The 16,341-nt window shown below is 53.1% G+C and overlaps 1 protein-coding gene and 2 long non-coding RNA genes across 3 annotated transcripts in view; all 3 read right to left on the reverse strand.

Moving 5' to 3' along the window:
• Nucleotides 1-947, reverse strand: part of LOC114062281 — a 1,816-nt gene extending 869 nt beyond the window's left edge. Inside the window, exon 1 of the long non-coding RNA XR_003572334.1 lies at nt 780-947. This is a non-coding gene — a long non-coding RNA (uncharacterized LOC114062281). The remainder of the gene's footprint in view (nt 1-779) is intronic.
• A 129-nt stretch (nt 948-1,076) lies between these two features.
• LOC114062282 lies at nt 1,077-2,131 on the reverse strand. The gene is made up of 3 exons (XR_003572335.1): nt 2,066-2,131; nt 1,750-1,862; nt 1,077-1,161 (listed from the first exon to the last, which is right to left on the reverse strand). It is a non-coding gene; the product is annotated as an uncharacterized LOC114062282 (long non-coding RNA).
• A 5-nt stretch (nt 2,132-2,136) lies between these two features.
• Nucleotides 2,137-16,341, reverse strand: part of LOC114062280 (hydrocephalus-inducing protein homolog) — a gene marked incomplete at its 3' end in the record, with an annotated part of 41,815 nt that continues 27,610 nt past the window's right edge. The window contains exons 34-56 of the mRNA XM_027893544.1: nt 16,193-16,334; nt 14,289-14,940; nt 13,684-13,848; nt 13,066-13,250; nt 12,703-12,972; nt 12,345-12,464; nt 11,641-11,800; nt 11,373-11,545; nt 11,028-11,226; nt 10,313-10,412; nt 9,687-9,786; nt 9,326-9,494; nt 8,818-9,038; nt 8,434-8,488; nt 7,622-7,826; nt 7,018-7,250; nt 6,296-6,447; nt 5,356-5,548; nt 4,879-4,987; nt 4,042-4,296; nt 3,589-3,731; nt 3,016-3,237; nt 2,137-2,220 (exon numbers count right to left, since the gene is read on the reverse strand). Of these exons, the coding sequence (XP_027749345.1) occupies nt 2,137-2,220; nt 3,016-3,237; nt 3,589-3,731; nt 4,042-4,296; nt 4,879-4,987; nt 5,356-5,548; nt 6,296-6,447; nt 7,018-7,250; nt 7,622-7,826; nt 8,434-8,488; nt 8,818-9,038; nt 9,326-9,494; nt 9,687-9,786; nt 10,313-10,412; nt 11,028-11,226; nt 11,373-11,545; nt 11,641-11,800; nt 12,345-12,464; nt 12,703-12,972; nt 13,066-13,250; nt 13,684-13,848; nt 14,289-14,940; nt 16,193-16,334 (4,307 nt within the window). The remainder of the gene's footprint in view (nt 2,221-3,015; nt 3,238-3,588; nt 3,732-4,041; nt 4,297-4,878; nt 4,988-5,355; nt 5,549-6,295; nt 6,448-7,017; nt 7,251-7,621; nt 7,827-8,433; nt 8,489-8,817; nt 9,039-9,325; nt 9,495-9,686; nt 9,787-10,312; nt 10,413-11,027; nt 11,227-11,372; nt 11,546-11,640; nt 11,801-12,344; nt 12,465-12,702; nt 12,973-13,065; nt 13,251-13,683; nt 13,849-14,288; nt 14,941-16,192; nt 16,335-16,341) is intronic.

A 16,341-nucleotide genomic window follows, 5' to 3' on the forward strand; every position in this document is an offset into this window, starting at 1 on the left:
TTCCCCCATCACAGACACTGATGGGCTCTTCTGAGGTGACTTCAGGTTAGGAAGACTAGGAAGAAAGGGACTGGTATTAGCCAGACAAACATTTCCAGCCAGGCAGCTTCTTGCCTGCCTCCTCACAGAGCACACAGTGTTGCATCGGAAGCAAATGAAACAGAACTGCATTCCCTGCCACGGAGGCAGCAGAGGGGGAAGGGCAGAAACACAACCAATTATGGGCCTGGGGACCAACTGCAGCACACGGGGTTCCCTCAAGAGAAGGAGGCTGTGCTTGTCCCATAAGGAAGCATAGCTAGGGACTGGCTGGCCCCTTGACAGCCATTCTGGATCTCCCAAGGCCAGATGATCATCTCTCTGTGCTCCTGTATACTGGATGTTCCTGCTGCCTCTCTGGGGCTGGCTGTCCCCGGGGCTGCACGCTCACCCACCCCAGTCAGAGGGACGGAAGGGAGGGGGGACCAGGCTCTGCTTGGTGCTGCCCATCAATAGGACAAGAGGCAATGGGCAGAACCTGATGCAAAACAAGTTCCACCTGAACACGAGGAAGAATTTCTTCCCTGTGGAGGTGACAGGTTGTTCAGAGAGGTTGTGGAGTCTCCCTCACTGGAGATATTCCAGAACCCTCTGGACACAATCCTGTGCCATGTGCTCTGGGATGACCCTGCTTGAGCAGGGAGGTTGCACCAGATGGCCCACTGTGGTCCCTGCCAACCTGACCCATCCTGCGATACCCACCAGGAGCATGGATTGGAAAGCACCTGGACATTTCTTACCTGCACAGTATTTTGGCCTTAAATTTCCCCACACGCATCGGGCAGAATTTCACATGGAAAATCTGATTCTGTCCAGCAGGGATGGTACCGCAGTGGGGCTCGATGGAGAACAGCGGTGGTGGGTCACTGATGTCTTCTGGAAGCAATTCCATGGAGGAACTAACGTGTTTAGAAGAGTAAGGTGGTCGCTTCGAACGGTCTGGACTTGACTTGGCCTGAGTTGACTTGGCCTGAGTCGATGTCTGAGGCTGAGCTGCTTTGGGCTGAGTTGACTTGGCCTGAGTGTCTTTGGGCTGAGTTGACTCGAGCGGTGATGCCCATTGCACCTGCTTTGCATGAGGCTTGAGCCTCTGCTCCGCAGCAGCAGAGGGCAAGAAACAACCTGCAGGACGGAAGAGGACATGTTTCAAAGACAAAATCCTTTGTTCCCAACAACTCTGCCTCTTGCTGCAGCTGGACAGAAGAGAGCTGGGATGCATTTGGAGCACCTCTGGCCAAGTACTTTCAGCAGGAGACATAGCAGCTGGGAGCAGGGTCTCTGCCTGCAGCACACACTCCTGTGCTGGGGCAGGAGGACTGGTTTTTAGACAGTGACTTTGCATTTGCCCTGGAGTGGGGAACTGCATACAGACAGTGGCTGCAGGGCAGATCACTTGTTCCACTGTTGTTTTTCCCAGTCTCAGAGACTTCCCAAAGAGGTGCCCTGATGTCCCCCTTCCCAGTCCTGACCCAGCACGTGGCTCTCCCTGGAGCCCGGCTCAGCTCCTGTGCAGAGCACAGGTGGCAGAGCAAGAACAGGAGGGGCTAAAAGGCAGAGGGGGTAAGGAGAAAACTCTCCAGCTGATGCTGGGAAGTGAACAGGGATTGAAAAGCAATTAATGTTTTGGGGTGAAGTGGCAGGATCTTCTCCCCAGGCCCTCAGCTACCAACTGAAATGTCCCGGGCACATCCCCCAGAGCCAATGACTTACTCATCAGAGTTTTCGAGAACGGCTTCCCAGCACGCTTCAATGGTCCTTTCTCCTCCAGAGTCACCTCCCAGGAGTATTTCAGGGCTACCTTCCCTGTATTGAACATCTGGAAACTGAAAAACAAGGAGGAGGAATAACAAGCAAGTACTAAGGTAACACTGTGTGGTGGGCTCCTGGCACCACCTTCTGCTGAGGAACATTGCCTTCCCCAGGCAACTCTGCCATGTGCAGAATTGCTGCCCTGGGTGGCCCAAAGTATCTCAAAGTATATCTGGAAGTTTAGGAGGAAAGGGCCAACATGGTGCCCAGCACTCACGTGCTTGTCTCTATCTGGAAGAGCTCTGTCTTCTTGAACTGAACGTCGACTGTGTCCAGTTTGTACTTGGTGTAGTCAACTCGAGCACTGAGCTCGACCTCGTAGTTCCTCTCACCCAGGACGGTGTGAGATGGTTCCTGAAGTGCCCTGGCCACCTGCAGGCAGAGGAGGGAAGAATCACTGAGCAGAGCCCAGAAAGCCAGGCTGAGCAGAGAAATCTTTTGGCTTCCAAACTCAGCTGCATAGAAAGGACATTCAGGTTTATTTCCCTGGCAAGATAACAAAATTGGACTGTTGTACTACAGTGTTGGTTTCTACCCACTGATCAAAGCAGTCACCACCACATCCATGGGGATTATGGCCAGCTGTCAGTCCCTGTGCTTCAACCCTGTAGAGTCCCTGGTCCCCTATAAAGCAGGTCTAAACAGCAGCATTAAGTTCCTCTGCTGGAGCTCTGTGAATGGAGAAGCCCAAGACTGACCAGTCCTAGAAAGAACTTCTTCCTTCTTGTCTTAGGAGAAAGTGTTCTCCAGATGTCATGTGTGGGGTTGGAGTTGGCTCTGGGCATTCTGGGATGTGAATGATCTCACTGGGAAAGTCTCCAACTGCTGATGCCCTGATGGGGAAGTTTGGTTTACAGGACTCACAGTGGTTCAGAAACTCAGCAAGACCCTTCACCAAGATAAGTGTCTTTGGCAATAATGATAGAAACACTTGGCTTGTGGCACAGACCGGTACTTTGTATGTGGATAAAGGTCTCTTGTCAAAAGGCTCCCCCTCTGGTGTGAGTGCACCTGCCTCTCCCCTAAAATGCACTGCTGGTGAACCTCACGGCTGGAGCCAATGCCCGGGGGAAGCAGGAACTGCTCTGCCAGCAGCGCTGGTGGTCTGCTGCTGTCAGCAGGTCCTTTTGCAGAAGCTTGGTTAGCTTTTGCTGCTGTGTTTCTTACCTTCCGCTTCAGAGGCCAGCGGGCTCCTGGGCGTTTCTCGGTGGTATCCTCCCACTGGACCGTGCGCATTTCGTCGTCCCACTCGTAAACCTCTTCTGGTGGCAGCTGGTACTTGATCTTGGCCACCTTACATGTCACAGAGTGCTTCTTGAAGGTGACTGGGACATTGGATTTCAAGGTCACCTTGATATCCTTGGCACGGCCAGGCTGGAGGTGTCCCGCCTAGGGAGAACCAGAGAGTCAAGACCAAACTGGAATCACTGGCAAGGGCAGGACTGACAGCAAAAAGGACTGATACAGCGAGCAGCTGTGCCGGGAATCTGCACCTCAGTGAGGATTTATGTGAGATTTGATAGAGCAAAGTATGAACAGAAGGTGCCACCACTCCCCCCCCCCCCAACCACAGAGCCTTTCCTGCTGGGCTGACAGCCCTGCCCCAGCAAAGCCAGGGATTGCATCTCCTGTATGGCACTGGAATGGGCTCTCAGTGCCATGTGGTGACTCCCTGCCAGCTCCCAGGAACACCAGGAAAGGGCTTGAGCAACTGAGAAAGGCAGAGCTGTCCCAGCTCACCTTGGGGGAGAACTGGAACGGGGCATCTGCCGGCCACTCAAACCGCATCACCTCCTCCTTGCTGCGGTTGGTGACTGTGAAGGTCTTGCTGCAGTGTTTCCCGACTGCACAGTCCCCAAACTCAATGTGATTCCCTTTGACAGCTGTGAAGAAGGAAAGCAAGGGATCTCAGCGTGCAGTGATGTCCATCTGCCCCCCTCACGTGCAGAGACACGTGTATGTTCAACTCTTCCTTGCTCCAAGCCTCCCTCCCTCTGGGAGGTCCCCAAGCCCAGGGCTGTGCCTGTGCCCAGCGACAAGCAGCAGAGCACACACTACTCCGTGTGCATGGCTGGCAAGCTCACAGGCCACCAAGTCCAGTAGGTGACAGCCCAGCCCTGGCTAAAGAGAGGACATGCATGATCAGACATTTTCCTCTTCCTCGCTCTACCTTGGCAGCCTCTCCTCTCTTACCCTCAATGATGTCGTCCTCCAGATTGCCTTTAGCACTGATCTCCTCACTGTCTTCTAATTCAGGGAGGTTATCCAGGGTGAAGTCATCATCATAGCCTTCACCCACCAGCTCGATGTTGATCTCATTACTGCCTGACAGTTCCACACGGACCTTCCCTTCCAGACGTTGGACCCGGGTGGGTTTGAAAAACACGTCAAATTCTGCTGATTGTCCCTGTTCCAGGAGCATGTAAGGCTGCTTGTGATGCTTCTTGGCTGCATGGCAATGGGAATCAGAGTTAAGCGACACAGCTGTACAGAGGAAGTATTTCTCTGGGGTATACAAGGAATAGGAGGTTGGATTCAGTTGCTTCTAAGTATGGCTTCTCCCACCAGTGGTTCCAAACCCTCTTCCTGTGTTCACAAGACTATGGCACCATCACACACATCACCATTTAAGCGGCCTAACCTCAGGTTAATGCCCAGCCCTCATTCCATCCGCTTCCAGCCAGCTCCTGCCATATGGAAGGCTGAGCCAAGGAGTGCTTTTGGCTTCCGCTGGCTGGCTTGTGTGCTCAAGGGCTGCCTCTGTTCAGGCTGGAACCTTCCCACATGCGGCCAAGACCTCAGCCGGTCCACTGAGGTGGTGGTGGTCCCCCCCAACTCAACCCACTGCGTCTAGAAGAACAGAAAAACTCCCTACAACTTGCTGGGAGGAAACCCTGCAAGGAGTCCACAAGAAAAGCTCGGGGGACAGAGAGACCAAGGAAAGAAACGTGGCTGCTGCTTAGACAAGCCAAGAGCAGGGCACACCTTTTCCCTCTGTGAAGGATTACTCTGCATGGTTAATGGATTTACCTTTTCTGGTGGAGTCCTCTTCCACGTCTCCAATGTGGAAGGCCTGGAATGCAGACTTCCTGCCTTTCATGGAGAAAACTCGCTGTTCATCCAAGAGTCGTACTGCAAACTGAGAAAAGGGAGCACAGTGACATGGGTGAGAGGATGGCATGTGGATCGAGCCTGCACTGCTGCTGGTCCAGCAGGGGAGCCCAGACCACCTCCCCACCTCAAACACAGCGCTCAGCACAAAGGTTAAATTAGTCACACAGGGGAAAAAGGGTGTTCAAAAGCCTATGGATAGAACTGACATAGAGCCAAACAGGACAGGCAGTCATGAGCAGAGTGTAATTAAACCCCAATTAAGATTAATTAAAATGGAGTCAAGCAGTATCAAATGCAATCTCATGGAACTGGGACATCACACATGGCCACATGAGAACAAAATGGGAGCTGGGAGACAGGGGGAAAAACAGCATTCCCTGAGCAGGTCCTTACCTTGGTGGGTATGACGCCGTTGTTACGAAGGACCAGGGGGAGTTTCTGTGAATCCCCCAGCAGGAGTCTCCTGAAGCGCAGCACAGGGTTTCCTCTCTTGCTCTGAAGGCCTGGGTACACCACTGTCACCTCAGGCACGTTCCCCTCTCCACTGATAGTGAAGGTCAGTTGTTGTGGTGCTGCATTCACGGAGCTGCTGGAGAGGCACAGAAACCATTTCAGCCAGAGCCTTCCAGAATAAGAGTTATAAATAATTTCCCTAATTTGAATCATGCTGTACAGCAGATAAATAATGAGGCACCAGATGAGACGTGGCAAATCCTCTGGCTGCAGTGATATGAGACATATGCAACAAGTAAAAGCAAGAAGGGAAAACCAAATCAACACCACCACCAGTAAAGACTATTTCCAAGGATACTAAAAAAGGAATTGCTTCTTAGGGCAGAAATCTAACCTCCCTGTTCCAATTTGGCCACTAAAGGCTTGGGGAAGGGCAGGTCAGAGCTGCAGTACACAGGCCCCATAGAGAGGAACTCGGCTTCTCTTTGATAAGAGCTCCAATCACTCCCGTGATATAAAAATAGCTAAATGAATGCCAGGGAACCACACAGGATCACCTCCTTTTACAGAAATAAGGAGGAAATCTTGACCTGCTTGCACAGCAACTGCTTCATCTAAGCCTTTGTCCTTGGAAAGTCCCAGCTCAGCTGTTGCAGTTCTCAGTAACTTCCAGCTGGCTACCTAAGGCACTCTCTTCAGAGTCCCTCCCACAGGCTAAAGCATCCTCCTCATTTTTCTGCTCTGCTCTGTCTCACAGTTACTGCCTCCCAGATCATCTCATGCCAAATACTCTGCCTAAGGGCACTGAAAGCATTGGAGTTATCAAGAAGAGAGGCAGCTACCAGAAGGGTCCCCCCCAATACTTCCCAGGGTCAGTTACCTTGTTGGGGTAACAAGGGAAGCTGTGAAAATGCCCTGGTACTCTTCCTTTTGTTCTGGAGAGAAGGTCACTGTAGCAAAGGCGTGGGATAAGCCGGGAAGGCTCATCTTGTCAGGATCCAACTTGAAGATGTTGCTGATGACGTCGTGAGGCTGGGTGGGAAACCAAAGTGCAGTGTTAGGAGGAAACATCTTTCAATGTGACCCAGTATATTCATAGATGCCTCCCTGGGAACAGCCCCAGACAGTGTGTGTTGCTTCACGCTTCCCTGGGCAGGCTCCCTCCATCCCAGGGGATGCTGACCTTGTGCTACTGCCCAGGCGTGCAAAAGCGTGCTTGGAGGGCGGGGCAGCCACCCCAGCACATGTGGGAGGTTGGGAGTGCATGGAAACCCCTGCAAATAACCTAGGACTGGCCTTCCAAGAGAAGGAAAAGCCAGGCAATGCTCTGCTTTGAGCTCTGGCCCCTCAGTCTGGAACAGCCCCTCTCTGACTGTGCTTTCCAGAGACGTTCAGAAGGATTCTCGCCAAAGACCCAGAAGCGAGAGCCAAAATTTGCTTGAGGGATGTGGAACTCAAAGCAAGTGCCCCCCTGGCATTGCTGCTCTCCCCTGCAGTTTGACCTGCACTGAGCTGGACTAGTCCAGCTGGGCCAGAGAACGCAATGACTCTGGAAAACAAGGCAGGCTCTCCCCTGGCCTCTAGAGAGCCTCTTGTTCTTACCTCTCCAGGCATGGCTTTGATGGAGAGGACCACGTCACATGGGATACTGCTGCCGTTCGAGATCTTGAACTGAGCTGTGGCCTCTTGTCCAACCAGAACTTTGGTGAAAATGAATTTGTTGTCTTCTTTGATGAAGACGCCATTGCCTTGCACTGTCTGTAACGTCTGGTGGAGATTGACGTTGCTGTGTATCGGGTACTTCTCGAAGATGGATGAGACGTCTTCAACAAGTGCTGCAGACAGACCAGAGGGAGGGCTGAGGCTGAAGAAGCCTCTTTGCTGAATTTACCTGGACCCACTTGGCCTCCCAGATGGCTTGATGAGCCCTTTCTGCCCAGGTGACTGCAAAACCCAGCCTTGGATGAGAGAGCTCAGTCAGTGAGGATGGAGCTCAGTCAACCTCAGCCTTAAAGGGCATTGCTTTCCTTTTATGCTTCCACACACCCCTCCCAGCCTCTCCCCACTGGTGGACTTGAAAAGGACTGCAACCTCTGAGGATTTTAAGGTGGGACTTCAGGACCAGGGGGCCTCTCTATCCAAGGAGCAAGTTTAGGTGCTGATCAGCAGCAGGACTGACAATGGGGAACCTGAGGACAGTAGGTACCTGGGAAGCAGGACTCGGCAGTCAGGATAAAGGGAATGCCGAGGGGATTGTCCTTGGGGTCTCTGTTGCTGATGTCAATGCACAGCTGCTCCTCACATTTCCCCTCTGGTCCTGCATTGCACTCCACTGTGATCTTCTGGTTGCCCCAAGGACCGATGGAGCCGGAGCAAGGGGACACCGTGAACATGCCTACGGTGAGCTGAGCCTGCAGAAAGAGTACCAGGACAGGCTGACGCCTAACAGCTGTACCCTGAACACCCCCAGCAAGGAGTATGCCATGCCTTGGCCTCCAGCTGGGCCCAAGCACCCAGTTGCAGCGTAGGGAAGGACAACTCCTTGGCCCAAAGGCAGCCCCAGGATGGGATGAACAAGCCAGGAGGAGCTGCAAGTCTGTCCCAAGTGGCAGAAAGAAAGGGGTTTGGGTGTAAAGAATGAAGGTGGTAGCTGGGATCCTTCAGCCTCCAGGGGTACCAGAGAGCAGAAATGACTGAGAGAAATGATGGAAGACAGGGAGGAAGAAGAAAAAGCAAAGTTGTCAGTGCTCTAGAGATTGGGAGTTCAGATGGGGACAGTTTGCTCCTGGGGTGTTCACAGACCTATGCTGGCTAGCAGTCACCAAAAACACAGGACCTGCTCCCCTCTCTTGACCCCACAACTCCAGGTCAGAGCCAGAGCAAGGGACTGTCAGTGGAACTGAGCAGATACTGGACTCTCCATCCCACAGACCACGTCCTCCCCCCAGCCTGGGCACAGCTGCATCCTCCCACGTGCCCTGCAGCAGCACATGCTGGGGAGGAGCAGGAGCCACCCACCTGCTCCGAGCGCTTTCCTTCCCTTTCCAAGGGGGCAGATTCCTCTTGCTGTGAACTGAGAGGAGAAAGCAGAGACATCTGTCACGCTGAGCTGCCCTGCCTTTGTCTGAGGCCAAAGCTGGCCTTCCTCCCCAGGGAGGAAAGCCTTCCTGCTCCTGATGGCCCCCGGAGAGCTGCCTGCAGCACCCATTGCTGCAGCTTATGGACAGAGCAGCTCTATGACCACCTTTGTCCCACATATGGGGGATACTGAGGTGTTGTTTTGCTCCCCCTTCCCAAGCCAGTGACCCAAATGGACGATAACCCAGGTCTGGCTGCCTGTCACACACCAGCTGTGTGGTGATGCCTCCTCAGACAGAAAGGCTGGTGCAGGTCTTCTCTTACCTTTGCAGTGGAGATGCTTGGTCGATGACGAATTTGAAGCTGAGGGAACCTTTGTTCTCCAGAATTAAGGTCTGGGTCGCCTTCGTGCCCTTAATCATGGCGCCAAAGTCCATGGGTGAGGCAGGCTCGATGTTGTACTTGCTGTACACAGCTCTTGCCGACACACTCAGTGGGATGGTGGCAACGGCCTGCTCTTCTTCACTCAGTTTGGGATCAATGACCTGCAACCAGAGGAGGGGCTGGTAAACACAGCAGAGAGGCCAGCCTCTCCCCCTGTCCCCTGACCCCACCCCACGTCTCCATCAGCTCACCCTCCCTATTTAAAAAGGCCTCTTCCAGAGCCAGGTTTTCAGCTCTCTTACGAAGCCTCCCAAATGGTTTTGGAAGCCTTTGTTTGTGTATGTAGGAGAGAGGATGCCCCAGCTAAAGCCTTCTTTGCAAAAGACACCTATCCTGCTTATGCTCCCAAGACACACTGTGCTACCACAGATGGGCCCAGGCAGCTCACCTGGCAGAGCAGGATGGGTCTGCTCTTAATAAACACTTCAGCTGTAGGGTGGAAGAGAATCTCAACTTTCACAGGTGGCTTGGAGGCTTTCAGCAAACCCCTCTGTGGCTGGACAGTGAAGTGAGATTCCAACTTGCCGACTTTGGCACTTCCAGCTCTCAGCTTGAAGCTGTGGAGAAAGGCAAAGAATGAAGATGTCTGCAGCTGGAAGCACAGGTGCCACCAGCACAGCCAGGACTTTGCATAGGACCAGAAAAAAAAGAAAAGGGAGCAGCACGGGAACAGGTTCCAGCCATGGACAGAGGGAGAACGCAGGCCTGGGAGCCTGAGGAAAAGCTCAGCACCAGGCTGCTGGACTCACCTGTACTCAATGTCATATAAGCCTTGGTTCTTCAGGCTCAGGACTTCCTTCTTCTTATCCAGGACATTAATGGTTCCAAATTCCACGGTGCCGTCTGGACCTGTAGAAAACATTCAGAGCGAGGTAAGAAGTAGTGAATATTTGTGAGCTGCTGCAGACCACACCAGGTCACAAGTACATAGTTGGGAGTTCTTGGATGGCACAAAACCCTCTTCAGCAAGTGTCCCTTCTTGGAAGTGTTCTCTAGCTACTTTCTCTTCTTACTCCAATTATCTGCAGGGCAGAAGCCAAGGAGCTTGGTTTCCATTTCCTTGCTTCCAAGCACAAATCCAACTACTTTATGTGCTGAGCCTTTGGGAATTGCCAAGTGCCTGTTCAGATGACTGTTGTTTCAAAGCACCTAATCCAATCTGCACACAAAGCTGCACGTTTCAAAGTTCAGAAGGAAGAGACTCAAGGCTGTTGGTGCCCTGACAGTGCTTTACTTCACGCAGCTTGCAAGGTATGTGCTTTATGTATCTGTGCCACCCTTGCCTGCTATGCCCTCCCCTCCCAAGGGCTTTGGTTGCCCACCTGCCAAGGCAGTACAATGAACCCAGACTTCTGTCTAGGAGGAATCCACTGACCTTCAGGCATGTTGATGTTCAGATTAACATCATAGACCTCGACAGAGATTTTGATAGTTTCAGCATGAACAATCCCCAGGATGTTTTCTGCATCTGAAACCTGAGGCAGCAACAAACAAACACTGCTTAGATCATTCTTCTGGAAGACAGCCTCTAAGTCCTTGTCCTTGCCAGCTGCTTCCCCCATGGCCTCCCTGGCTTGACAAGTGTTTGTGGACTCTCAAGCTTTCCTAACCTGTTCATCTCACAGGCTGCCCCGGCAGGATTCTGCTGCAGTAAGAAACCTTATCAGCCCAATTCTACACTCCCACAGCAGGGAATGGTGCTGCTAAAGCACCCTTGAGAGGCCCAGGGATGTAAACACAACCACAAGAAATGAGAGGTGTCCCAGAGCAGGTGGCACTGTGGGCAATTAACGCCCTCCTCTTCAATCACCTCGCATCCTTACTGAAATGCAGCCTCTAAACCACAGAGAACAAAATCCCAGAAAGGGTACAGAGAGAATGCTGGTCCGTACAACCAAACAACAGCCTTCAACTGTGCACAGCAGTAAGGGAAGCAGAGCCTGGGCACCTGGCGAACCCAGCGCAGAGGCACAAGTTGGGGCCACAGCACCCTTGTGCCTGTCAGGTGCAGCTCCTCCTGACTCTATCCCTAAGAGCACACAGCTGTTTGCTCTGCCCTGCTCTGCCAGGAAGGCCCAAGTCCCTCTCACCTCTAGTCGGATCATCTTGTTAGTGATGCCAATCTTCTCGGCCCTGAAATTCAGTTTCACCTCGAAGTCCGAGTGGGGGCCAACAATGCCCCTGCCTTGTGACACAGAGAAGTCATCTCCGAGGTCATCCAGCCCACTGAGATACCATGCCATGGGCAGTGGGCCGTCGTTTTTCAGGACCAGGGTCTGGGTGTCAGTCCTGCAGAGACAGGAAGACATTTCGGCGTCAGCTGCCTCGCCATGGAATGCAGCTTGAAGCAGCTCCATCTAAACCTCTGGAACCAGAGTTAAACCTCTTCCCTTTGTCACAAGCCTTGGAGTGCCCTCAGCCACGGGATGACTGACCTGTGCAGAAGCAGCTTGTTGAACTGCAGCTCCTGGGGGCTGACCCCCAGCTTCACGTGCACCCCTTCGCAGCTGAGTCGGAAGACCACTGGCTCCGGGTTGTTCTTGATGCAGCAGATGAGACTGTCTTCCACGAGGCCAGCGGAACTCGGGTATGCCCAAATACTCAGCTTCTGAACCCGTCCCCACAAAAAGAAATACAAAGAGCCCTCTGTGAGCAGGAGGAACGGCACTTCTGCGGTGCCTGCCCTTCCTGCTCATCTCCTACCTTCTTCTCTTTGGGTTTCAGTGTCATGCTGGGAGGGTCCAAAAGGAATGTCTCTCCTTTGTCGTCGTTCTCAAAGGAGAAATGCACCTCTGCCTCCATGGCGAAGTCATTGAAGATGGTTAACTTCTCGATGTTGTCGGTGCAGTTCTGGGACTTGTCCCTGTCCAGAGAAGGGGAAAAGGCTGTAGAGGAGACTGTTGCCCCTACATTACACTGAGGAAAGCACTGTGTGCCAGCAGCAGGAGGTGGCACTGGAAGACCATGGTCTAACAAGCAGGTGAAGAATAAAAGGATCCCTGTCAGGGGCACGAACGAGGTCTGTGTGCTCATCCTTGCCTTACTTTGATGCCTGCCCCTATACTTGGTGCCTGCACCCCAGAAGCGTGAGGATGCACAGGCCATTTCAAGAGTGTTTCACACAATATAAATTCAAAAGTGTCTGGAGAAACAACAGTACACCAGGCACAAGGGTTCTTTCCCCTTCTTTCTTGGGGTGCCTTCCCTGCAGAGCAGCTCCTCCAAGGCTCATTTGCCTGTTATCTGCTCACGCTCACACACCTGTGGTCCCTCAAGCCCATGTGTCTCCCAGCCTGGGACTACCCTGGATTGTGCCACTGGGACAGCGTGTCTCCAAGTGTGTCCAGGAAAACACAAGGCCCTGGAGATCCCCTCCCAACACCTCAGTCTGTACAGGCAGCACATACCACTCTCTTGACTTTCCACAAAGCAGCGGTCCAAAGTAGAACTGCTTTGTGCTCATGACATACTCCTTGCAGACGATCTCCTCTTCCTCCTTGCTCTTCCTCCAATGAGGAAACACCAGCCTGGGCAAAGAAAATGGGGAATGAGGAGCTATGAGACGCTCCACATGGGAAATCTAGTCAGAAAGTCATCTCCCTTCTTGCTGGCTGAGGTACCAGTTCAGCCTCCCAGCTCCCAGCAGAGGAAGAGGTGCTGCTGACTCAGGCAGCACCATCTGCCCCAGCCAGAAGGCCACAAGGGGCAGCCCTGGCTCCCAGGTCGGGGGGAGCGGTGTGGGATGCTCCTGTGGCCCGGCCTTACCGTGGGTTCTGGCTGATGCTGGGGTACAGGGCAGTGGCACTGCAGGGCAACTGGTACAAGCGCTTTGTCCCCAGGATCTCAAAATTCATCATCTGGTCAAACTGCCCCGGTACTGTGGCGCTGAAGCGAATCTTCAGTTCCACCTCACCGTGGGCAGGAACTATCCACCGGAATCTTCTCAGCCTGGCAGGTAAAAAGGAAGCTTCAGACATTGCTAAGGAGCAAAGGAGACAAGGAGGAGGGCTGTGCACTCGCCATCCCATGGGGGCACTGGCAGAGGGTCACTGCGGAGCTGAGGACGATGGACCTTGTTTGGCAGGATGAGCGTGAAGCACAGGGATCACCTCCTCCCTTTCAGCTCACCTGTCAGGTCCCTCCAGGGTTGAGCCACTCTGCAGTTGGCTTTCCATTGACTCAAGTGAACTTTTGCGTGTTTCTGGGGAGTGATCCTGCAGACTTTCTGTGCTCTGGGTGGAGCTCTGCTTTTCCTGGGTGCTGCTCGTGCCACTCTCCTCGCTCAAGGGGTCCTGTGCCTCTGCCTCTGAGACCTTGGCATATGGGGAGAGAGAAAAGGGAGAGAGAGGTGAGACCTGCCCTGAGACAACCCCCTCCTGGAAAGCAGAATGGGAGTTTGTTAGCCAACAGGAGAGAGAATAAATAATCACCACCCGCCCATGGACTTGGTCTTCCTTATTCGTCTTTGTCTTGCCTCGGACACCCCTCCTTTCCCAGGACCCTCTCCCCACCAAGTCCCCTCTCATCAAGGCAAGGTGATGGGTTTAAGTGATTTTTTTCCTGCTGTCTTACAGAACTGCTCTATGTCTCCAGCAGAGCTGTCTCTGTTCTCTCATCCCTGGTGGAAAGGATGCCTGCAGACATGGGGCCCCATCATGTCTTCATTGCCCCTCCATGGTGACCCTTTTCCATCCAACCTGACCCCTGCCCTGGCACCTGCATTGAAGGCACAAAAGGAGTACCCACCACATCATTATCTGTGGCAGCATATTCAGGTTCAACAAGGATGAAGTGTCTGAGCTCTTCTGCTGCTGCGGGCACTCTGTCCTCCTCTGGGTAGAGGATCACGGAGAAAAGAACTCCAGGGGGAATGGGAGGCCCTAAGGGACCCAGTCCCAGAGAGTTCAGGATCTAAAACAGAAGAGAAAACCCTGTTTATACTCCTGTCACCTTCATCCTCACACTCCTTCTCTAAGGGCCCTGAGCTTTTGGCAGTGGAGTTTTTGATTTATACAGACTACAAGTGCTTTTTTATGCCCAGTGGGTTAGCAGGCTCCAGAGCAGAGGCAGGACCTACAGTGGGACCAAGAGAGAAATCTCTCCCAAATGACTCAGCTGAAGGGAACAATGCCTGTGGGCTGCCCCTGCCCTGGGACACAGAGCACTCCCCCTTTCCACGCATCTGAGGGAGGGGGAGAACCTCGCCATCCACAGAGATACTGCGGAGCTGTTGTGGAACATCATCAGTGGCCCGGACAAGGCTCTCTCTGTGTTGTTATCACCTGGGGGACGCACTGTTCCAGGGCCCCAGACCACGGCAAGTTCAGCATCTGAGCCTTGCAGGGTTTTACCTGCTTTGCTGGTGGCAGCTTCTTGCTCTTCATGATCCTCCTTAACACCTTCTGATGACGTGTTAAGTGGAAGTCCAAGCAGGGTACTCCAATGTCCTGGCTTGCGACTGAGCCTTCTGCAACTTCCCCTTCCTGCTGAAGACTCTCACAGTCGCCATGTTTTTCCAGAGGCTCCTTCTCTGGCTTCTCTGGAGACTTCCTGTTCTTCTCGTCTTTGCGTTTAGGGGAAGACTGGGACTTGTCTTCCACTTGGTTCATGATACCCTGAACCCTGTCCCAGGATGACAGAATATGTCCGATGTTCTTCTGCGAAGACTCATAGATGTTAAACCTCAGGTCCAAGATCCTCTCACGCTCACTCGGGACCTCTGGGATTTTGGTGTCCTGCTGCTGTTGTTTTGCTGCTGCTGGTTTTTTGCCCTTACTTTGGACCTGTGGGCCTTTGGTTTCCTTCTGCTGTGGTTTTGCTGCTGCTGGTTTTTTGAGCTTGCCCTGGACCTCTGGGGTTTTGGTTTCCTTCTGCTGTGGTTTTGCGGGTAACTTCACTGAGCGGCCAGTCTTCTTCTCCTGTTGCTTATCTTGCTTCTTTGAGGCTTGTGATGTCACCTTTTTGCTTTCCTCACGCTCCCGAGCCAGCTGCTCAAGCTCCCTTCTGCAAGTCAAAGAGAAAACAACTCTGAGAGTCACCACCAGAAACCTGGGCTCACTGTAATCCCAGCTGGCTCTGCCCTTCACTCCTTGACCCTGAGGCCAGGCAGAACTGTCAGACCATCTCCATGGACCTTCCTCAACCCAGAGAGCTTGGGAACATCTCAAGTGAGGAAGGCTGGGAGGCAACCTCCTGGGCTAGCCAAACCTAAGCCTTGCCATCATAAGGAAGGTATCAACTGTGCAACTTCTCCCCTGAGGTCCACCCAGGCACCTTCAGCACGCTGCCAAAGGCTGATCCACCATCTCTCTGCAGTGATGAATGAAGCCCCCCCTCCCTTGGTTTCCCAGGTTAAACCTGCCCATAAATTGCTAACACCTACTTATCCCTCCTCCAGTGCCTACTTGGCTTCTTCAACCTCCTTCTCCCTGGGCAGAGCCTGCTCATTATTGAGAATAATCACAGCAACCAGAAAGCAAAGGCTGCAGGAACTCCCCTCCTGCAAATCAAGCTCTAAACCACCAGGTTTCCTGCTGTAACACAGCTGTGACCAGGGCACACTTATGCTGTCTGTCCTGAAAACTGATTTGAAGCAGCCCTGGCCATCTCCTCCCAGTGCAACAAACATCAGCCTGGGCTGAGAGAAGTGCTGAAACACATGCTCATTTTAAGCAGCTTCCCCTCCCAGCTCCACACTCTTCCTGGGCGTCCTCCTGAACTGGGCTACCTTGCTGGGCCAGAGCTTCTCCTGGGTTCAGCTGCTGCTGCAGCTGAAGGGCAGCCTAAGCTTTTATGGATGTTGCTCCACCCTAAGGAAACCCCCTGGCAGACCAGCATTGCAAGGACTTCATCTACAGCAGGACCAGGGTCCAAAGCAAGCCAGCACAGCTGTGTCCCACACCAGCCCACACCCCAATCCTGCTGGTTTGGTGAAGAAGGGGGATGATGAAGAAGATGAGAATCAACATCAGGGATTTCGAGACACTTCTGTGGGCAGTGGCAAGGCATGGCCAGAGCCCAGCTTCCCACAGGCCATGTCTAAGCCAGAGGGCTCATGGCTAAAATGGAGAGATGATGTTCTCATCTCAACAGAGATGGTCCTTCCTCTCTTGGGAACTAGGGACCTGGCCCTGGCCATCCTTGTGCTGCTTCTGGCCTTTGCTCCTGAACCCCTCTGAGCTCAACTAAGGTCCTTGGAGCAGAGAAACCCTCCAGGGACACTACCTGAGGAGTAACCCAGGGGAGGCTCACTTACTTCTTACGCCGCTGACGCTTAATCTTTTCTATTTTGTAATCAAGCAGAGCTTTCTTCCACTCAGGGAGGGCGTTGTACTCGTCCACATCCACATCCCAGAGGCGTTCTTCCTTTCTCCGGGCAGCTTCTGCCTTCTCCCGTGCTTCAGC

The sequence above is a fragment of the Empidonax traillii genome, unplaced genomic scaffold (assembly GCF_003031625.1).
Source record: "Empidonax traillii isolate 1590-97213 ecotype Southwest subspecies unplaced genomic scaffold, ASM303162v1 scaffold395:size559319, whole genome shotgun sequence".
In the NCBI taxonomy this organism is placed as follows: Eukaryota; Metazoa; Chordata; class Aves; order Passeriformes; family Tyrannidae; genus Empidonax; species Empidonax traillii.